Consider the following 19,115-nt stretch of genomic DNA (forward strand, 5'->3'; position numbering starts at 1 on the left):
CTGAGGATAGAAGTCGTTTCGGTGTAAAAATTACCCTGACCCGTTTTTTTTTTTTATTTCTCTCTATTTTAAATCAGGCCCCAACATGAAACAGAAATGCCTCACATGAACAACAGTCACGAGGACACAGCTATTCTATATCTACGGCACAATTACGCTGCAATATGTTGTTTTTTTTATCAAGTAGAATAAGACAGTTTAATAATCCTGTCAGACAGTGACAGACACAGACCGAATGACCAATTGAAATGCACTGTTAGAATGTGTGATATATTATCTTTACGATACATCATCAAAAACATTCCCACCAGTAAGAATTAGGTGTGACAATATCTCGATACGGCGATCTATCGCAATATTTTTCCGCACGATCGATTATCAATATGCTCCCGTTACGTATCAATTTTTTTTTTTTCCAAAACCTTTTCTGCTTTTTCACTAAAATGTGCAGGTACGTCTTCACAGAAATTTTGTCACTGTTTGTTGAAGGAACCAATATATTGTTTACTGGAATATTGCACTATTCTGGTGTCACTGGTAAGAAAGACCCTATTTTTTGTTTACAGAAAGCACTATTGGAGATATTTATTTACATTGGTATGTTGACACTTATTTACAGAAATGTTGCACTAAAATAGTGTCACTGTTCATGGGACAATTTTTCAATTTATTGTCTTTCAGAGATATAAAATAAAAATTTTATTTTTTCCACTTAATCTTTTTTTCTTATGTCATAGATTATCGTAGATTGATTTCTGACTAATATATTGATAATCGCAGTATCATCACATCGTGAAATAATCGTTACCGTGAGCTTTATATCACGTATCGTGAAGTACCCAGAGGTTCCCACCCCTAGTAAGAATATGTCATCCCACGATAGAAACTATAAATTCCCATTGATGTATGTTAGTGCGCACACTGTTGGAAATTAGCGAGGGCCCTTTGTCACTCAATTTAGCAAAGAATGCCCCTAAAAACCATGTTCCATGGGACAAAATTGCATTTAAGTTTTTTGTCAACAACTTATTACTCTCTCACGGGAGCTCCACAGGCGCGCTGCTGCCACACACAACACACACACAGAACCAGTCGAAGTTCCTCCACCACATCCACCCAAAGTTCCCACAAACACATTGACAGAGATGAACCTGCAGCAACGACGATTATGAACTGGAAATTAGGGCTGCTCAATTAATCAAAATTCTATTACATTTTGATTATTACACCCTACGATTACAAAAATAACATATTCGAGAAAAAAATATTATTTTGAAGAAAAAAATATGTATATATATTTTTTATTCGCTAAATAAAACAAACCCAGTATTTCAGACATCTACAAATAAAGCTCGGCACACACATTATTAATACTAACTTTGAGTTGTTTAATCCACGAACATGCAAGCTCCTCCCCTCCGCCCCTGTCAAAGCCAAAGCTAGCCTGCAGGCTAACACAAGGAAAGTTGTTGCTAGTGGTCTTGAAACATGGCAGGAGAAACGCTGGTAAACAAGTGGCAAGTCAAATTCTCTTCTATGGGAACACTTTGGGTTTGATGATGAAGACCTACAGCAAAGACACATCACGTGCAACAAGTGTTTTGTTTTGTGCAAAAGTGAACATACTTGATTTTAGTGTTTGAAGGATTTTATTTATGTTTAAAGAATATATTTTGGGTTTTTTTGTACAAAAAATAAATAACTTTTTGGTTGACAAATAATCATTTGGATAATCGTGATTTCAATTATGACTAAAATAATCATGATTATTTTTTCTATAATCAAGCAGCCCTACTGGAACCTGGACTAAACCTAACAAACCTAACCCACTGACACACAAAACTGGGCTAAGAGCTAACGCTAACCACTTCATATCAAAAGGAAGAGACCAAGTAAAAAGTACACGGCTTACCGTCATCAAACCACAAAGAGCCACTGATTTACTTTTGGTGAGATTCAACACTTGTATGGATGGATAAAAGCTAACATGTCACACGTCACAGGGCTCGACACTGCAACCAAAATGGTTGCATATGCGACCATTTTTTCAGTGTGTGCGAGTGAACATTTTAATCTGACCGCATCCGTGCACGTGCGTATAGGTGACCTGATTTTGGATGCTCTCTCTCTCTCTCTCTCTCTCTGCGCTGCAGGTGAGCAACGGTGAATGCGTGGAGTGTAAACACCAATGTGCTCCTTTGGAGTACGCGCGGTCTGCAAACGGAGCGAGGCAAAACGAGCCCTTCACTGAGTGCGCGCTCACATTGAGGGCAGCAGTAAAAAGGAAGAACGTGTCGAGCGCAGTGATAGAGCGTACACGCTCATCGGTATCAGCCTGGAGGGACCAGAACTGATGGACTATAATGGCTGGCCAAATGTTCAGCTGTGGTTCTCCCAGAGCAGGGTCTGCAACCTGAAGCTCTGGGGCCTAATGTGGCTCTTTGACTCTCATGCAATGGCTCCCTATAGCTTAAAAAAACTATTGAATTTTTTTTTTTTTTTTACAGAAGCTATTAATGATTATTGACAAATAAAATCAAGATATAACTATTTATTAACCTAAAATAAATCACACCGTACAATGACTCAGCACCTTCCTACTTCACCTCCTGCAACATCTACAGACAATGAACTTTCCTGCACCTGTGACTAACCTTAAGTTTTAAATCCCTGGTAAAATAACTAAACCAACAAAAACACTATTCTGGAAGAAAATAGAGATTTTAATTGTGTGGGAACAGATTCATTTAACCACCAATGTACAGGTTAAATATGCATGTTTTATGTGTGGCAAGAAATTAGTAATTAGCATGTGTTGATCACATGATCATGTGTTATCAAATTCATGTTACTTTTTGTAGACTTTCATATACATTAACTGAAAAAAATTTTCTTTATAAACATTGTCTTCATGTAAACCGAGATGCTGTTTTATTTCTTGATGTCAATTTATTTTATTCTAAACTATTTTTAAATCAAAATCTAAATAAAATCAAACATTATTTTATATAATTTTAACTGTATAGAATCTAATTAACTGTATTGTCTTCATTGAGAAGGTTTTTTTTCGGCTCCAGGTGAGATGAGGTAACATGGTTCCTTGTACAGTAAAGGTTGCAGACCCCTGACCAGGGGAAGAGGGTTAGGAGACCCCACTATCACAGCTGGACCCTCTGAATTTAATTCCATGGGGTGAAGCAAGTTATGCTACTGTTAAGTTAATTCAAGTACAGCCTTTCTGCAAAATAAAAAAACAGAATACATGTAACCTGTTGTTATGCTTTGCTGTTATTTAAAACCTTTTTGTTACGTCTACTTTTAAAATTATATAAAAGAAATGACCTGTTATTTCAGCCACTGCTTGTTGCAGAAAAACTCAATATTGACACAGAAATCAGCCTAGTTGTTAAGGGCTTGTAATCGGCGGGTTGCATGTTCAAATTTCACCCGGGCCATCACTGTGGGATGTTGAGCAAGTCCCTTAACCCCTAACTGCTCTCCACGCGCTGCAAAAATGGCTGCCCACTGCTCCTCAGGGATGGGTTAAATGCAGAGGACAAATTTCATATCTGTAATAAAATACAGAATATGACCAATAAAGGTGAAAGCCCTGATTTAATCTTAATTTAACCTTTAATTATATCACAATACAGCGATTCTGCGATAATCGATATACCACGGGAAAATTCATCCACGATACATTACGATATCTGTGTCACTGAAGAAATTCAGAATTTTGCACTGAATCCATTTCATTACAAAACTGTCAATCAATTTCACATGAATGACATCCAAGTAAAACAATGTGAATAGTTAGGGCCCTATAAAATCCCTTTTATTTTTTTCCCACTTTAAATTTTTTAATTCCATTTTTTTTTTAGAAATATTTATCATTTTGTAAAGAAAACATTAGTTTTTAACTCCTGTGAGAAAACAAAATAATACTAACAAATTAAAAAAACTAATAATTAAACAAAAACGTATATCAAAAATAAAGTAAGATACAATTAAAAGGTAGATATAAGTTGTAGTGACATGGATTATTCTGACTGCCCCCTTTTAATTATTTATATGTCATATAAAGAAGTATGAGAACAGCATTAATGTCACCTGATTTATCTCATTTATCAATGGTTTACTGAATCTGATCAGGTTTATTGATCAACTTAGTTTAAATTAACCTAATTTAAATGATCCTATCTTCTATAGCTCTGATGAGATGTTAGAATGGAACATTCTAATAACGTTGCTCCAACGGACTTTTATTTTGTAAACCAGAAGTTCCCACTGAAACGGTTGTACTTGAGGTAGCTAGCTGACTGTGAATGTGTAGCTACGAGGTACGGACAAAAGGCTGGAATAAAAAGAACTAAAGGACGACACAGACTGAGTTATTCTTAGTGAGGCAGACAACAGTTCAAACACTGAAGGTGAAGATGATTAAAGCTGATCACGTTCTCACAGAGCACCGCTGCGCTACACTAAAAATGGGCGGAGCTTCACAGGCACAGCAAAGTTAAACGGCCACTGGAGGCTATGTATTTAGGAGTCAGTGATAAAAACGTTCTTTGCCCCACGGTGACGGCGTTTCATGCCGATTTTGTCCATTTCCGCGCTTAACCGTTTTCACTGGCCGGTTCCGTGATTCCGTCTGCGATTCCGTTAACGCGGATTTTAGAAGGCCCTATATACTGCACAGTGGTTCTTCTGATACACACTGACTACAACTAGTCACATGTCCTTGTGTTATGTTTAAGTATTTAAAGAAAGACTGATCCAAATTAATGCTTCACCAAATTATTGTTAATGATGTTTGTGCAAATTAACTTTAAATCATTAAAAACAAAAAGAATGAACTTGTTTTATGAAAACTGGAAAATGTCACTAAATATGAAAAATAAACATTTCAGTCAGTGCATTACCCTGACATTGATGGTCTCGTTCACAACAACACGCAACTTTTCCCACGGATCTTCTGCAGCGCTGATGAGATGTCGTTAAAACACTCTAAGCAGGTGAAGCTGATTATAGCTGATCACGTTTTCACGGAGCACTACAACGCTGGACAAGAAACAGAGTTTAACAGGCACAGCAAAGTTAAGCAGGCACTGGTCGGCTCTGTATTTAGGAGTCAGTGATGATTTGGGTAGTTTAGGCGGTGTTTGAAGCGGCCAAGACGGAAAGGGTGAGGGCGGTGCTCCTAATGAGCGCTCCCTGGAAACATTTCCCCATCACGGTGACACATTTCATGCAGAATCTGTCCATTTGATTCCGTCTGCGATTCCGTTAACGTGGATTTTATAGGGCCCTATACTTAACTTGAGTAATAACTTATTACACAAGTTAAGTACTTATTACTAATAAGTAGGGATGTAACGATTCACTCAACTCCCGGTACGATTCACGATGCTGGGTTCACGATACGATTCTCTCACAATTTATTTCACAAAATGGGATTGTAGTCAAATGATGACTGAAAAATATTGAAAATACTGTATTATTTTCCTTTTATTGTTAATTGTCAAAAGAATCCATTGATAAACTATTCAAAACAATGCAATTTAACTAAAAATAAATCTTGAATGAAATAAAAAAAAAGGAATAATACAAATGAAGAAGCAGCTTATTAATTTAAATTCTGGTTCTATAGTAAACAATGCAAAACTGCATAATAGTTCTTTTTCTTTTTTCTTTTTAAAAGTGCAAGTGAAAATATATTTTGTGCCTTAACAATTGGACCGTCATTGCACACATATTTGTTTGGACCAGCAGAGGGCGCTAGTAACCCAGGGGTCGGTTGGCATGCAGCTAATCTAGCAGTGAAGAAGAGATGCTATGCTAGCAGACAGAGCTAATAGAAAAACGTGACTTTTACAGATATTCACGTAATATTACAAATATTATTTCGGTGCTAAAGGGGTAATGAATCATTTATGAACATGTAACATTAACATGTAAGAGTAGAAGGCGGCCAGAAAGAAAATAGTAGCAGATTCCGCCCGCCGGTACACCGCTGGACAAGAGAAGGGATAAATATATAGCGCCCTCTGCTGTTTGAAAATTGAATCGCAGTACTTTTTTTAAAGTATCGATATCAATCGTGATACCTATGAATCGATTTTTAACTGCCTGACGATTAATCGTTACATCCCTACTAATAAGTAGGGATGGGCGATAAGGACTAAAAAAAATTATCCCGATAATTTCTGGTATTTATCACAATAACAATAAAAATCACGATAAATAAAAAACTATAAATAAATAAATAAAACAATTCCCAACTTAAAGTGCAAACAGGTTAATTACAAACACTAATAAATGTGTATACATCAACACTAGACACATTAAAAAAAGACTACAATAACTGCTGATTCCAAGAGCTCATGAGCTGATATTTTATGGAATATTTTAGTGCATGTGGGTCACTATTAGTGTTACTGTATGTAATTAATTTATTTCCTCACTTAAAATGAAATTATTTTCTAAAAAAAGCACAAATAACTTCATTAGTGTGTTTACTGCTGCTGAATCTTGTTTAATTTATCTGACAATGAGTTACATAAAGTTATGGTTAATAAATAAATAATAATAATATTTCCTATAATTAAACCAGATCAAGCTGATGATTTCATCATTCAGTATATTTCGGTGTAATAATCTCAATAGTAAAATTCATCTAATGGGACCAGCTTTGTCTGTGAACACGTGAAATATAATTTAAAAATAGTGACATTAGCATTTATGCTAACATTTATTTCACACAACGTGTGACATGTTTAGCTTTTATCTGACCATAAACAAATCGATGGTTCTCTGTGGTTTTATGACAGTAAGACATGTTCTTTTTACTTGGTCTATTCCTTATATGGAGTGGTTAGCTTTAGCTCTTAGCCCAGTCAGTGTGTTGGTGGGTTAGCTTAGCAAAGATAGCTTTAGTTGAGTTCGTTGCTGTGGGTTCATCTCTGTACCCGTATTTGTGGAACTTTGGGTGGATCTGATGGAGGAACTTGGATTGGTTCCCTTTGTTAGATGGTCCGTGTTGTATCGCAGCTTCAGGTAGCCGTGATGTGTGTGAGGGCTGGGGGCGGGAGCGGCAGTGGTGCACACCGTGGAGGCTCCGCTGAGGAGCTGCTGTGAACAGCGTTCCGCTCCAGAGAATAAGTTGTTGACAACAAACTTGTGGACAATTTTGGCCCCTGGAACAAGGTTTTTAGGGACATTCTTGGCTAAATTGAGGGACAAATGGCCCGTGGCCCTCGCTGATTTCAGACATGGGACTTTATCGTTTCTATCGTGGGATGACATATTCTTATTTATTTATTATTTATTTATTCAGTTTATTTCCGACATGGTTACATTCACTTTTTTTTTTTTTTTCTTTTCTTTTTTTTGTACATGCCGAAAAAGGAGACGAGAGAAGCAGTTTGCTTATCCGGGTCCCGTCCCCTGTTTTACCATCGCAAATTTACATGGGTTTACATGTCTCTCTGGTCAAAACATTCTTGATTTCTTCTGAACTTCCTTTTTTGTGTATTCTCATCTGTAGTCAGTGTTGTCCTCTATCTTTGTTCGTGTTGGCCTTGTTATTATTCTTACCGGCGAGAATGTTATATATTGCACATTCTTACTAATAAGGAAAAAAAACATATATTTAAAAACTAAATTAATATAGATAGTTGGCGCCAGTGAATCAATAACATATGTATATCATTGTATCGATATTTTGGCACACCCTTAGCAGCTATTGTAGCCTTTTTTAATGTGTAAATGCTATTAATAAAGCAAATTGTAGTGTTGATTTATTACATTTAATTAGTGTTTGTAATGAACCTCTTTACACATTAAGTTGATAATTGTTTTACTTATTTATCGTACTTTTTATTGCTACCGTGATAAATACCAGAAATTATTGAGATACATTTTTATAACCTGTTGCACGTGTCGACACGCCACCATAAGTTGATTGACATAAGTACCTAATTTAAAAAAACAGAAAACATGAGCATCCCTAATACATACAGTGTTATTCACTTCAACGACTCACGCTCTCAGGATGATGCTTTAAATTAATAAACATTTTACTTACACAACTTCATGAGTCTTACTCATCAATAAGTTTGAAAATTATCAATAATATCAAAAGATCTCAGCAGATCTTGAAGAGGAAGTAAATGCTGAGTAAACAGAACAACACTGTTGAACTTGGACCCCAACAACACAAAGTAATATACTCGTAATATAATAAGTAATCTACTACTGATTGATTTGTCTGTAAGTGGATTTAGTTTTTTTTTCTTTTTTTTTCTTTCAGCTAATGTGACATGAGTGCGTCAAAGTGCATTAAAAACTAATTTATAACTGTAATAATATAATTGTAGGAGTAGTACAGAACCAGAAAGTGCTGAACACAGCAGTAGATGCATTTGTAGCTAGCTGCTAGGAGCTGAGAATGAATTTAAACATGAAAAAAATAAAGAGTATCTTTGAAATAAGAATGACGCTATGTTATATAAATACTAGTACCACAGACATTTACAAATAATAACAAGGCCGTAAAGCCCGAAAATCCCACAATGACGAGCCTTTTCAAGCGCTCACCCGGAGGACACACCCCAGCACCGGAGTAAAGTTAAAGCCTTGTCCGACTAACAAACACCAATATCGGCCAATGCCTTCGGCTTGGTCGCCGTGTACTCAAAGCTAAGCTAGTTAGCATAAAGTGCATTCTCAGTAACTGTTTATAGCTCAAGATGCATACCGTTCAAATGTATGTGAAGTTGTATAAAAAAAAGTAGGTCTTACCGCTTCACGATACCGGTTTTAATTTGGATTTGTCTGGTTGCTGCGTCTGCCATGGTCGGTGATGGAGAGAGTCCAGTGAGCTAAGGCTAAGCTAATTGTCTGCTGCGTGTGCATGGATTGAAAGAACAGGCGTAATGAGCCGCTCACAGATAAATCGATCTGCCATAACAATACTGCGATGAGCACAGAAAACAGGAGTAAATAACGTAGATTTTACATCTAAAAGAACACCTTTTAGTTTTTGAGACATTTTAAAGATCAAATAAACATTTATCTGATAAAAGTAATTAAAACTTTTTATTTATTTAAGCAGGCGTTTTGCTCGGTTAAATAACTACTTATTTTTTGAAAACTATTTTATGTGATGATATTGTACAGTAAAATAAAAAAAAAATTACGATGAAAGGTGCTGTATTTTATTGTACTTTTTAAAATCATGTACTTTACTATTTACTTACAATGATAACCTGTGATTATAAAGACATTTATATATACTGTTTGTAGCCAAGCTGTAAAATTGGCTTAATAATGGAATTATTATACATCTGAAACTATTTGTAAATAAATAGATTATTGAAATCCAGCCATTATTCAGTAAAACCCTTAAAACTATGATAGTTAATTATTAAAAACAATGAACATATTATATATATTAAAAATGTATTAAAATTCCTCAAATAATTAGAGAAAGAGATTATAACACAATAAACTGTAAATTGAAAATAAAAGAATTTAAGTCATACATGATCGAGATAACCAAATAGTTGGATAATATTTTGGTCAGGAAATGAAAGTAAAATGAAAAAAGTTTTAAGGAAACACTAAAACATTCAATAATTTCTTCTTTCTAGTGGGCCGAGAATAAATAAATTATATGTAGAGATTATTTGTTGCATTGAAACCATAAATCAATTTCTTTTTGCAGATTATTTATGAACAAGACAAGACAAGACTGGCCAGGACATGACATGAGACAACACGAGACAGAATACGGCGAAACAACATGACAGGACATGAAACGACATGAGACGACTCAGACACGAAGCGACAAGACACAAAATGACCCAATACAAGATGAGACAACTCATTATGAGAGGAGACACGACACTACGAGACACAACACAACAAGACAAGACATGACAGGACACAAGATGATACAAGCCAAGATAACACAAGACTTGAAGCAACAGGACACAAGACAAACCAAGACCAGGAAAGGTTACTCGAGATGAGACGAGACACAGCAAGACAAGACATAGCAGGACAAGACAAGACATGACAGGACACAAAACATCATGAGACGACATGAGCCAAGACAAGGAGAGACAAAGAGAGACAACTTGAGATGAGACGAGACACAGCACAACAAGACAAGACATGAAAGGATGCAAAACGACACAAGACGGCACCAGCCAAGAAGAGACTGCTGAAGATGAGAAATGACATGACAAGATCAGATACAGCAGGACAAGACAAGATATGACAGGACACAAAACAACACAAAACAGCACAAGCCAAGACAACTTAAAACTTGATGCAACAGGACACGAGACAAACTAAGACATGGAAAAACTACTCAAGATGAGATGACACACAACAAGACAAGACATAGCAGGACAACTCAAGACTCGAAGCAAAAGGACACGAGACAAACCAAGACAAAATGATACTACTCAAGATGAGACAAGACACAACAAGACAAAATATGGCAGAACACAAGACGATACAAGCCAAGACAACTCAAGACTTGAAGCAACAGGACACAAGACAAACCAAGACAAGGAGAGACTACTTGAGATGAAACAAGACTCAGCACATCAAGACAAAATATAGTAGGACAAGATAAGACATGAAGGGACACAAAACGACACTAGACGGCACCAGCCAAGACAACTCGAAGCAACAGGACAGAAGACAAACCAAGATTACTTGAGATTAGATAAGACACAAGACAAGGCATTGCAGGAGAAGACAAGACATGATAGGACACAGAATGACACAAGACGATATGAGCCAAGACAAAAAGAGACTACTTGAGATGAGACTAGACACAACACAACAAGACAAGCCATAACAGGACAAGACAAGACAAGACATGAAAGGACACAAAACGACACAAGATGGCACAAGCCAAGACAACTCAAGACTCGAAGCAACAGGACACAAGACAAACCAAGACAAGGAGAGACTACTCGAGATTAGATAAGACACAACGTGACAAGACAAGAAATAGCAGGTTGGGACAAAACATGAAAGGACACAAAACGACACTAGACAATACGAGCCATGACAACTCAAGACAGGAAGCAACAGGACATGAGACAAACCAAGACAAGTTGACTCAAGATGCAACAGGGCAGGGCACAAGACAGGACAGGACAGGACAGGACAGGACAAGACAAGACAAGACAAGACAAGACAAGACAAGACAAGACAAGGCAAGGCAAGGCAAGGCAAGGCAAGGCAAGACAAGACAAGACAAGGCAAGGCAAGGCAAGGCAAGGCAAGGCAAGGCAAGACAAGACAGGACAGGACAGGACAGGACAGGACAGGACAGGACAGGACAGGACAAGACAAGACAAGACAAGACAAGACAAGACAAGACAAGACAAGACAAGACAAGACAAGACAAGACAAGACAAGGCAAGGCAAGGCAAGGCAAGGCAAGGCAAGACAAGACAAGACAAGGCAAGGCAAGGCAAGGCAAGGCAAGGCAAGGCAAGACAAGACAAGACAAGACAAGACAGGACAGGACAGGACAGGACAGGACAGGACAGGACAGGACAGGACAGGACAAGACAAGACAAGACAAGACAAGACAAGAGACAAAAGTGTAAAAGACGGGACAGCTAGACAAGACAGGACAAGAATCTGAACAGATGTTTTATGCCATAGATTTTAGTAACCCAGAAAAAGAAGAGCGCTGTGATATACAGTATTTACATATTTACATTGTTAACTTTACATTTAGTTTAAAGTGTATTTAGGTGATATTTTCAGAAACATTTGACTCAGACGTAGGTAAAGGTTTATAAACCTGAGAATAGCTGAAACCTCTGGCTTTAATCACACAGTTTATCACTTAGGCAAAATAATTGACATGCCTGATAAAGATGAGGAACAAAGACAGCACAACTCGATATCATTTCAATCTGTGTGCATCTGATATTGATCCGTGTGATCTATGAAAAAAGAATCAATTTCATAGCAGTTTACAACCCAGCTGGTGTCGAAATGATCATTTCAAACCCACATTCTGTTAGCAGGTTTCTGCACATGTGTAGGAGACGTTAAACACTTTTAATCAGTGACTTTTATCACAAACTGTGATTCTATCTGATCTGAGGGTCACATGATCAACATTCATGTCAGCATTAGAATAATGAGCAATCTGAGCACTAATAAAGGAGAGAATAAAGAGTTTTTTGTGTGTTTTTGGAGTAAATTTGTGTGTTTTTGTGTTATTTTATGTTTTCTGTGTTTGTTTTGTGTAGTTTTAAAGTTATTTCTCATTTTATATATTTTCTAGCTCATTTTGTGCAGCTTTGTCTGATTTGGGAGTCATCTGTTTATTTTTTGTTATTGTTTTGAGTGTTTTTGGAGGTATTTCTTCTATTTTTGGAGGTATTTGCTCATTACCTCCACCAAGCGCAAAAGCACATAGTGGAAGGTTATGTTTTACCTTGCGTTTATCTGTTTGTCTGTTAGCAAGATAACTTGGAAAGTTATGAACGGATTTGGATGAAATTTTCAGGAAATGTTGATAATGGGACAAGGAACAGGTGAATCAGCTTTGGTGATGTTCTGGCAACCACAAAGAAAACCAAATAATAGGAAAATAGGAGCTGAGCCTTTTGGCTTATGGGTAATGTAGTAGTGGTAGGAAGTGCATTGTGTGTATGTCGGTCTGCGCTCTCCGAGTGCTCTAGTTTTGCATATTTTCTAAATAATTTTGTGTAGTTTTGTCTGTTAAATTGTGTCATTTTTCACCATTATCTGTGTATTTGAAGTCATTTCGTGTCATTTTATTGTCATTTTTTGTGCTTTGGAAATCATGTTGTATATTCTCTTCTCATTTTTTGTATCTTGTGTTTGTCATATTGTGTATTTCTTTCACCGTTTTGTGTGTTTTTGGAGTCATTCTGTGTAATTTTATTGTTGTTTTGTTTTGTTTTTGTTCATTTTGTTTGTCTTTAGTTTTTTGGGAGTTATATGTGTATTTTTTTGTTGTAGTTTTGTCTGTTTTTGGTGTCAATTTGTGTATTTTTTGTGTTTTTGCAAATTTGTTGTCATTTTCTGTATTTTTGTTGTTACTTTGTAAATTATTTTATTTTTATCATCATAATTATTTTTCCGTTACTGTTGTGTTTACTTGTCGTCGTCTTGTGTGTTTTTGGAAAAAATCTGTGTTTAAGTTTTTGTCGTTCATTTGTGCAAATTCTGTAATCTGGTGTTTTATTGTAATTGTTTTGTGTGTGTACTTTACAAAATTAGTCAAAGGGCCGTGTGTGTGTGTGTGTGTGTGTGTGTGTGTGTGTGTGTGTGTGTGTGTGTGTGTGTGTGTGTGTGTGTGTGTGTGTGTGTGTGTGTATGTGTGTGTGTGTGTGTGTGTGTGTGTGTGTGTGTGTGTGGTGTGTGTGTGTGTGCGTGCGCATTAATCAATTAATTAGAGTTGATATAAAATGTGTGCGTTTGTATTTTTAATGCCTGTTTTCTGCTGGTAAACCTCCTATTTTAATTAATATTTTGATCAATTTAAAAATTACATTTCATTCTTTGTTTTTGTTTAGTGTGTTTTTTGAGTTATGTTGTGTATTTGTGTTGTCATTTTTTGTAGTTTTGAAATAATTTCTCATGTTGTATATTTTTTTCACTCATTTTGTGTATTTTTTTCACCAATCTGTGTTTTTTGGAGTCTTTTTTTGTTTTGTGTAGTTGTGTTGTTGTTTTCTGTGCTTTGGAAGTAATGTTGTAATTTTTTGTTCATTTTGTGTAATTTTGTTGTGTTTTAACTTATTAAACTTATTAAAGGAACATTGGCTCCAGTATTTTGATACATTTGACTTCAGTAATGTAGTTTTTCAACAATATCTTCATAATTTGCTTATTAAATTAAATATTAACGTAATGTCATGTTTACGCTCCTTCCTCTGAATCTAAAGGTTATCGAGTCTTTCTAAGGAATTTGTAAAAGTCATTTTCACGGGTTAAAATTCCCGCGCAGGGTGAATTAAAGTCTAGGTTTCCCTTTTATTGCCAAATGATTGTGATCAGTTTTTATTAATTTGTATTAGAGCGAGACTAAGTGGGTTAACATGGTGGGGTAGAGGGAGTCGCTTCATTCTCTGCAGCAGGAATCATCTAATGATGTCACATTAGAGATTTTCATGCATTAATACAAGTCGTTACTGCACAGTTTTACTCCATCACTTTGTCTAATGTGTGTTTCTGTGGATTTTAAAATCATTTGTGTGTGTGTGTGTGTGTGTGTGTGTGTGTTTCCACTGCAGGCCTTTAAAGGAAGGCTGATGTGACAGCGTGTGATTGGTGGGAAACCCCCGGCTCCTTCTCCTGCTCCACGCCCCCGTTGATTATTGGTATTTTCCGAGTTTTCCAAACTAATAAGTGGCACTATCAAGCATTTGGAAGCGTGGTGAGAGCGCAGACGGGCTGCTGGAGCTAATTGATATTGAGCGTGGTGCTGCTGGGCTCAGACGGGGCCGCTGCTGCTAATTTGCAGTTTAATCAGCGTTTGTAATGAGAGCCGCTGATTAGCACAGGATGGAAATAAAAGAGAGTTACAAGGAACGTCTGTCAGAGTCCAGTGATAATTCACAGCTAATTGTAATGATTAGAGCAAAGTGGATGACTTTGGAGTTTCCTAATGTGCTGCCAGGCCTGGCCTCAGCGTCACCACTGTACCAAACTAAACCTCTGCACTTTTCAGCTGCAGCTTTATCTAATTACTCTGGATAATACACACACACACACACACACACACACGATAGTAAATAAATACTATAGGGGAAATACATGCTAAATAATGTCATCATAGAGGATGGAGCCCTCGTTTATAATCAAAGATACACATGAACAGGTTGTAGGACAAAGACAGGACACATGATTGAGTCACATGATCAATATTCATGTCAGCATTAATAATAATGAGAAATCTGAGCCCGAACAAAAGAAACAACAAAGGCTCTGTGTGTTTTTGTTAACATTTTGTGTCTTTTTATTGTAATTTTGTGTGTTTTTAATTTTATTTTGTGTGTTTTTGGAGATATTTTAGTGTCTTTCTGTCATGTTGTGTGTTCTTAGAGTCATTTTTGCAGTGTTTTTGTTTTCATTTCATGTAGTTTTCAGTAATGTATTTTATTTTCAAATCATTTTGTGTATTTTTATTGTAGTTTTATGTGTTTTTGGAATAATTTTATGTGTTTTATAGTCATTTTAGTGTTCTGTTGATTGATTACCAGTACATGTTTGTTTAATTGGAAATAAATAACTGGTTTGAAGTCTATCTTAGTTTGAGTTAAAGGGTCAGAACAGGAAATAAATACATTTGAATAACATTAAGAAAATTATACTTTTTTGTGTTTATTTAGAGTATTTCAGATATCAAGAATGTAATAAGTTTGTAACTAAGACATATTATTTTTGCCCTTCAAAAATAACCGTGTGTGTGTGTGTGTGTGTGTGTGTGTGTGTGTGTGTGTGTGTGTGTGTGTGTGTGTGTGTGTGCGTGTGTGTGTGTGTGTGTGTGTGTGTGTGTGTTGATTATTAAAGCAAACAAATGATTGCTAGGAGGAGATGTGTGGAGGTGGGGGGCGTAGAGATGTATTCCTCCAGACGTGGCTCAGGCCACTGCTGGAATAGTAAATGTGAAATTAGAGGGAAATGTGCACATGAACGCCAACGCTCAGTGAGGAGACGAGAGGAGAGAATCAGCTGCTTTCTGCTCCTTCTCTCATCTGATCTGCATTAGAGTGGCTTTATTTAACTGTTCCTGTCAGCTTCATAATTCACAGATATGCTAAATATTACAGTTCCCAGTAAAAAAAAAGACAAATTTAGTAAAATGAATACGTAGGATAAAGACTTTACTGTCATAATTTGTTTAGAATTTCATTTGTAAAGAATAAGGCAAAAAGGGAAAATATTAATTGCTTTTAATCTTTTTTCTTTGTGCACATTCTATATGTAAAATATAAATAAAAAAACGATATATTCCCCCTTATATGTATTATAATAATGAAGTGATGCACTCAAATAGATTTTTGTGAAAAACAAGTTTACATTTTTGCAAAAAGATCTGATGACGGCCGGGCGTGCAGAACGTCTCTGCGCCGAATTACACTTCAGTGAAATGATTTAGTTCCACTGAATAAACAAATAAAATTGTGCGACGTAAAATTGTAATCTACGTTGAATTACCTTTGAAACGATATGTTACACGACTATGTTCCGATAAATGTAGAAATTATCAGAATAGGGTGGTGGGCCCCCGTCCCCCTCTCCCTAGACATCCGCTCATAGAATATCCATGTCAAATTACAGCCCGATTCAACGAGCATCAACGGAGGAGTAGGAGTGAATGTGGCCCCCAGGGTCCCCCCAAATTTCTGTTATCCATTCACGAATAACAGAGTAGTGATTTTAACTAGCGTACACAACAAGCAGAACACGGTCTGAGTTTACCTCCGTGCTGAGATTAAACCCTAACATAATCCAATAAACCAATAAAATGTGTCAGTTCACTTTGAAAACAAAAATAAACAAAACTGAATTTTTATTTTCAGCAAAAATGTATTTTTCAATAGTGCGCATGTGCGCGCCTGTGCATATACAATCTCAGTACGATGCGCACTCAGTACATGACACCGGCCTAAAAACTTTAGAGCAGACCATAAAGTAAACACCCGCCAAAGTAAAAGCACAAAATGTCTCCAAAAACCGCACACAATTACAGGGAAACCTCTATTACAGTGAGCGGGGCGGAATCACTTGTGTGTATTTTTGTTGCCATATTGTGTAATCTAATTTCATTTTGTGTATTTTTGTTGTTGTTTTGTATATTTTTTATTATATTTTTTTTGTGTATTTTTTTTTTTTTTTTTAAATCTCATTTTGTGTTTTGTCTGTTTTGGGAATCATTTTGTGTAATTTTTCATCATCATTCACTGTCATTTGGTGTTTTTGCTCGTTTTGTAGTTGTTTCGTGTTTTTTGGGAGTCATTTTGTGAATATTTGTTGTCATTTTGTGTAGTTTAAGAGTTATTTTCAATTTTGTATATTTTTGTTGCTCCTTTTGTGTTTGTTTCATATTGTTTGGGAGTCATTTGTGTATTTTTGTTATTGTTTTGTGTGTTTTTGGAGTCGTTTTGGCGTTATTTCTCATTTTGTATATTTCGTTTTTTGTTGTTTTCCGAGTCATTTAATGTAATTTTTCATCATCATTCACTGTCATTTTGTGTGTTTTTGAAGTTGTTTTTTGTTGCAATTTTAGGTATTTTTAAATCAAGTGGAGTTTTTCTTCTGATTTTGTTTATTTTTGTTGTCATTTTGTATAATTTTTGGAGTTATTTCTCATTTTGTATATTAGTCCAATTTGTGTTGCTTCGTCTGTTTTGGGAGTCATTTAGTGTCATCGTTTTGGGATCAATTCTGTGTTTTTACTTTGGGGTAGGGCCACAAAAAATTTACTTGACGGCCGCACGTGGCCCCTGGGCCTCCATTTGCACCCCCCTGTTTTTTTATAGTTTCAGTTGCACAGTTTGCATGTTCTCCCTGAGAGCCAAAGACAAAGCCTTCACGCTAACGTGACCTTCTCCAGATCTCGCTTCACAGCGATCGATTCCTCCAGCGAGAGGTTATCTATACGTGGTATTTTAATGTCACGCAGTCGGGCCAAATTGATAGTGATAAATATTTGCCGGTAGATTAGGCGAGGGCAGCGCGTGTGGGACGCTCCATCTCAGAGAAGATGTTCCTCCCTGTGTCGGATTAGCCTCATCCATCCAGTGTCAGGGCCTGTCGGTGTGTCGGGAAAATCACTGAGTAAACACGACTAACAGTGTGTGTGTGTGTGTGTGTGTGTGTGTGTGTGTGTGTGTGTGTGTGTGTGTGGCCTCCAGCAGAGATGAACCACTGGATTTTTAAGACTCACAAATCAATAAAAACAAAACAAAAGTGGATTATTCACTGTATGATTTGGTTTGATTTTCAAAATAAAATGTAGATGACAAGTAAAATCTCGGTCAGTGCATAAATAAACACACACTGAGATGGTAGCTACTCGCTGTTCTTATTTATTTGGCTCACTAGTGCCCCCTGCGCGAGGCACGAGTACTGCATGTTTTTTTTTTTTTACAGCAAGAAAGTTAAAAACTTTACACACATATATTTTATAAATACATTATCTCAACCAGATTTCTATAGCAGTGAAAGGAAAATATGGAATGTTAATCACATCTATGCGACGGTATATATTTCATTTAACGATGAGAAATAGAAGTTTAACATTATCGCCCCCTAGTGTTAGGGGTAATATTAAATGGCACTATGCTGGATGGATAAATTCCCTTCAAAATAAAATCACAGGTTCTTGTCAAGAAATATTTTTCTATGGTAAAGCCCACGGCCCCCTGGAAGTAGGTCTGTGACCCACGTTTAGGTCCTGACCCACATGTTGAAAACATGTAATCTAGAGTACAAAAATCATTTTGTGTATTTCAGTTGTCATTTTTTGTAGTTTTTAAATGATTTCTCATTTTGTAAATGTTTTTGTAAGCTAGTTTTAATTCAGCTAATCAAATGGGATTTTTTGTTATCTTTTTGTTTATTTTTGTTCTCATTGTGTGTGTTTTTTTTTTTTTACCTCATTTTGTGTTTTTTGTGTGTCTGTTTTGGGAGTCATTTTGTGCAATTTTTCACCGCCATTCACTGTTATTTTGTGTGTTTTTGAAGTACTTTTTTGTGTTTTTGTTGCAATTTTATGTACTTTTAAATAAAGTGGGGTTTTTATTTTATTTTTTGTGTATTTGTTTTGTTTTGGGAGTAATTTGTTTATTTTTTTATTATTGTTTTGTGTGTTTTTGGAGTTATTTCTCATTTTGTATATTTTTTAGCTCATTTCCTGTCGTTTTGTTTGTTTTGGGAGTTATTTTGTGTATTATTTTTCCCGTCATTCACTGTCATTTTATGTGTTTTTTTGCAATTTTATGTATTTTTTAAATCAAGTGGGTTTCTTTTTGTTGTCATTGTGTGTTTTTGTTTTTTTTTTTTTTGTGCTTATTTTGTGTTTTTTTTTT

At 36.1% G+C, this 19,115-nt stretch overlaps 1 protein-coding gene across 1 annotated transcript in view; it reads right to left on the reverse strand.

The window, feature by feature from the left end:
* The window catches only part of tbca (tubulin cofactor a), a 23,557-nt gene extending 14,621 nt beyond the window's left edge, over positions 1-8,936 (reverse strand). Inside the window, exon 1 of the mRNA XM_028463364.1 lies at positions 8,803-8,936. Coding sequence (XP_028319165.1) covers positions 8,803-8,855 — 53 coding nt within the window. The 5' untranslated portion in view covers positions 8,856-8,936. The remainder of the gene's footprint in view (positions 1-8,802) is intronic.
* Positions 8,937-19,115: the final 10,179 nt, after the last annotated feature.

Source organism: Gouania willdenowi, chromosome 12 (assembly GCF_900634775.1).
Source record: "Gouania willdenowi chromosome 12, fGouWil2.1, whole genome shotgun sequence".
In the NCBI taxonomy this organism is placed as follows: domain Eukaryota; kingdom Metazoa; phylum Chordata; class Actinopteri; order Blenniiformes; family Gobiesocidae; genus Gouania; species Gouania willdenowi.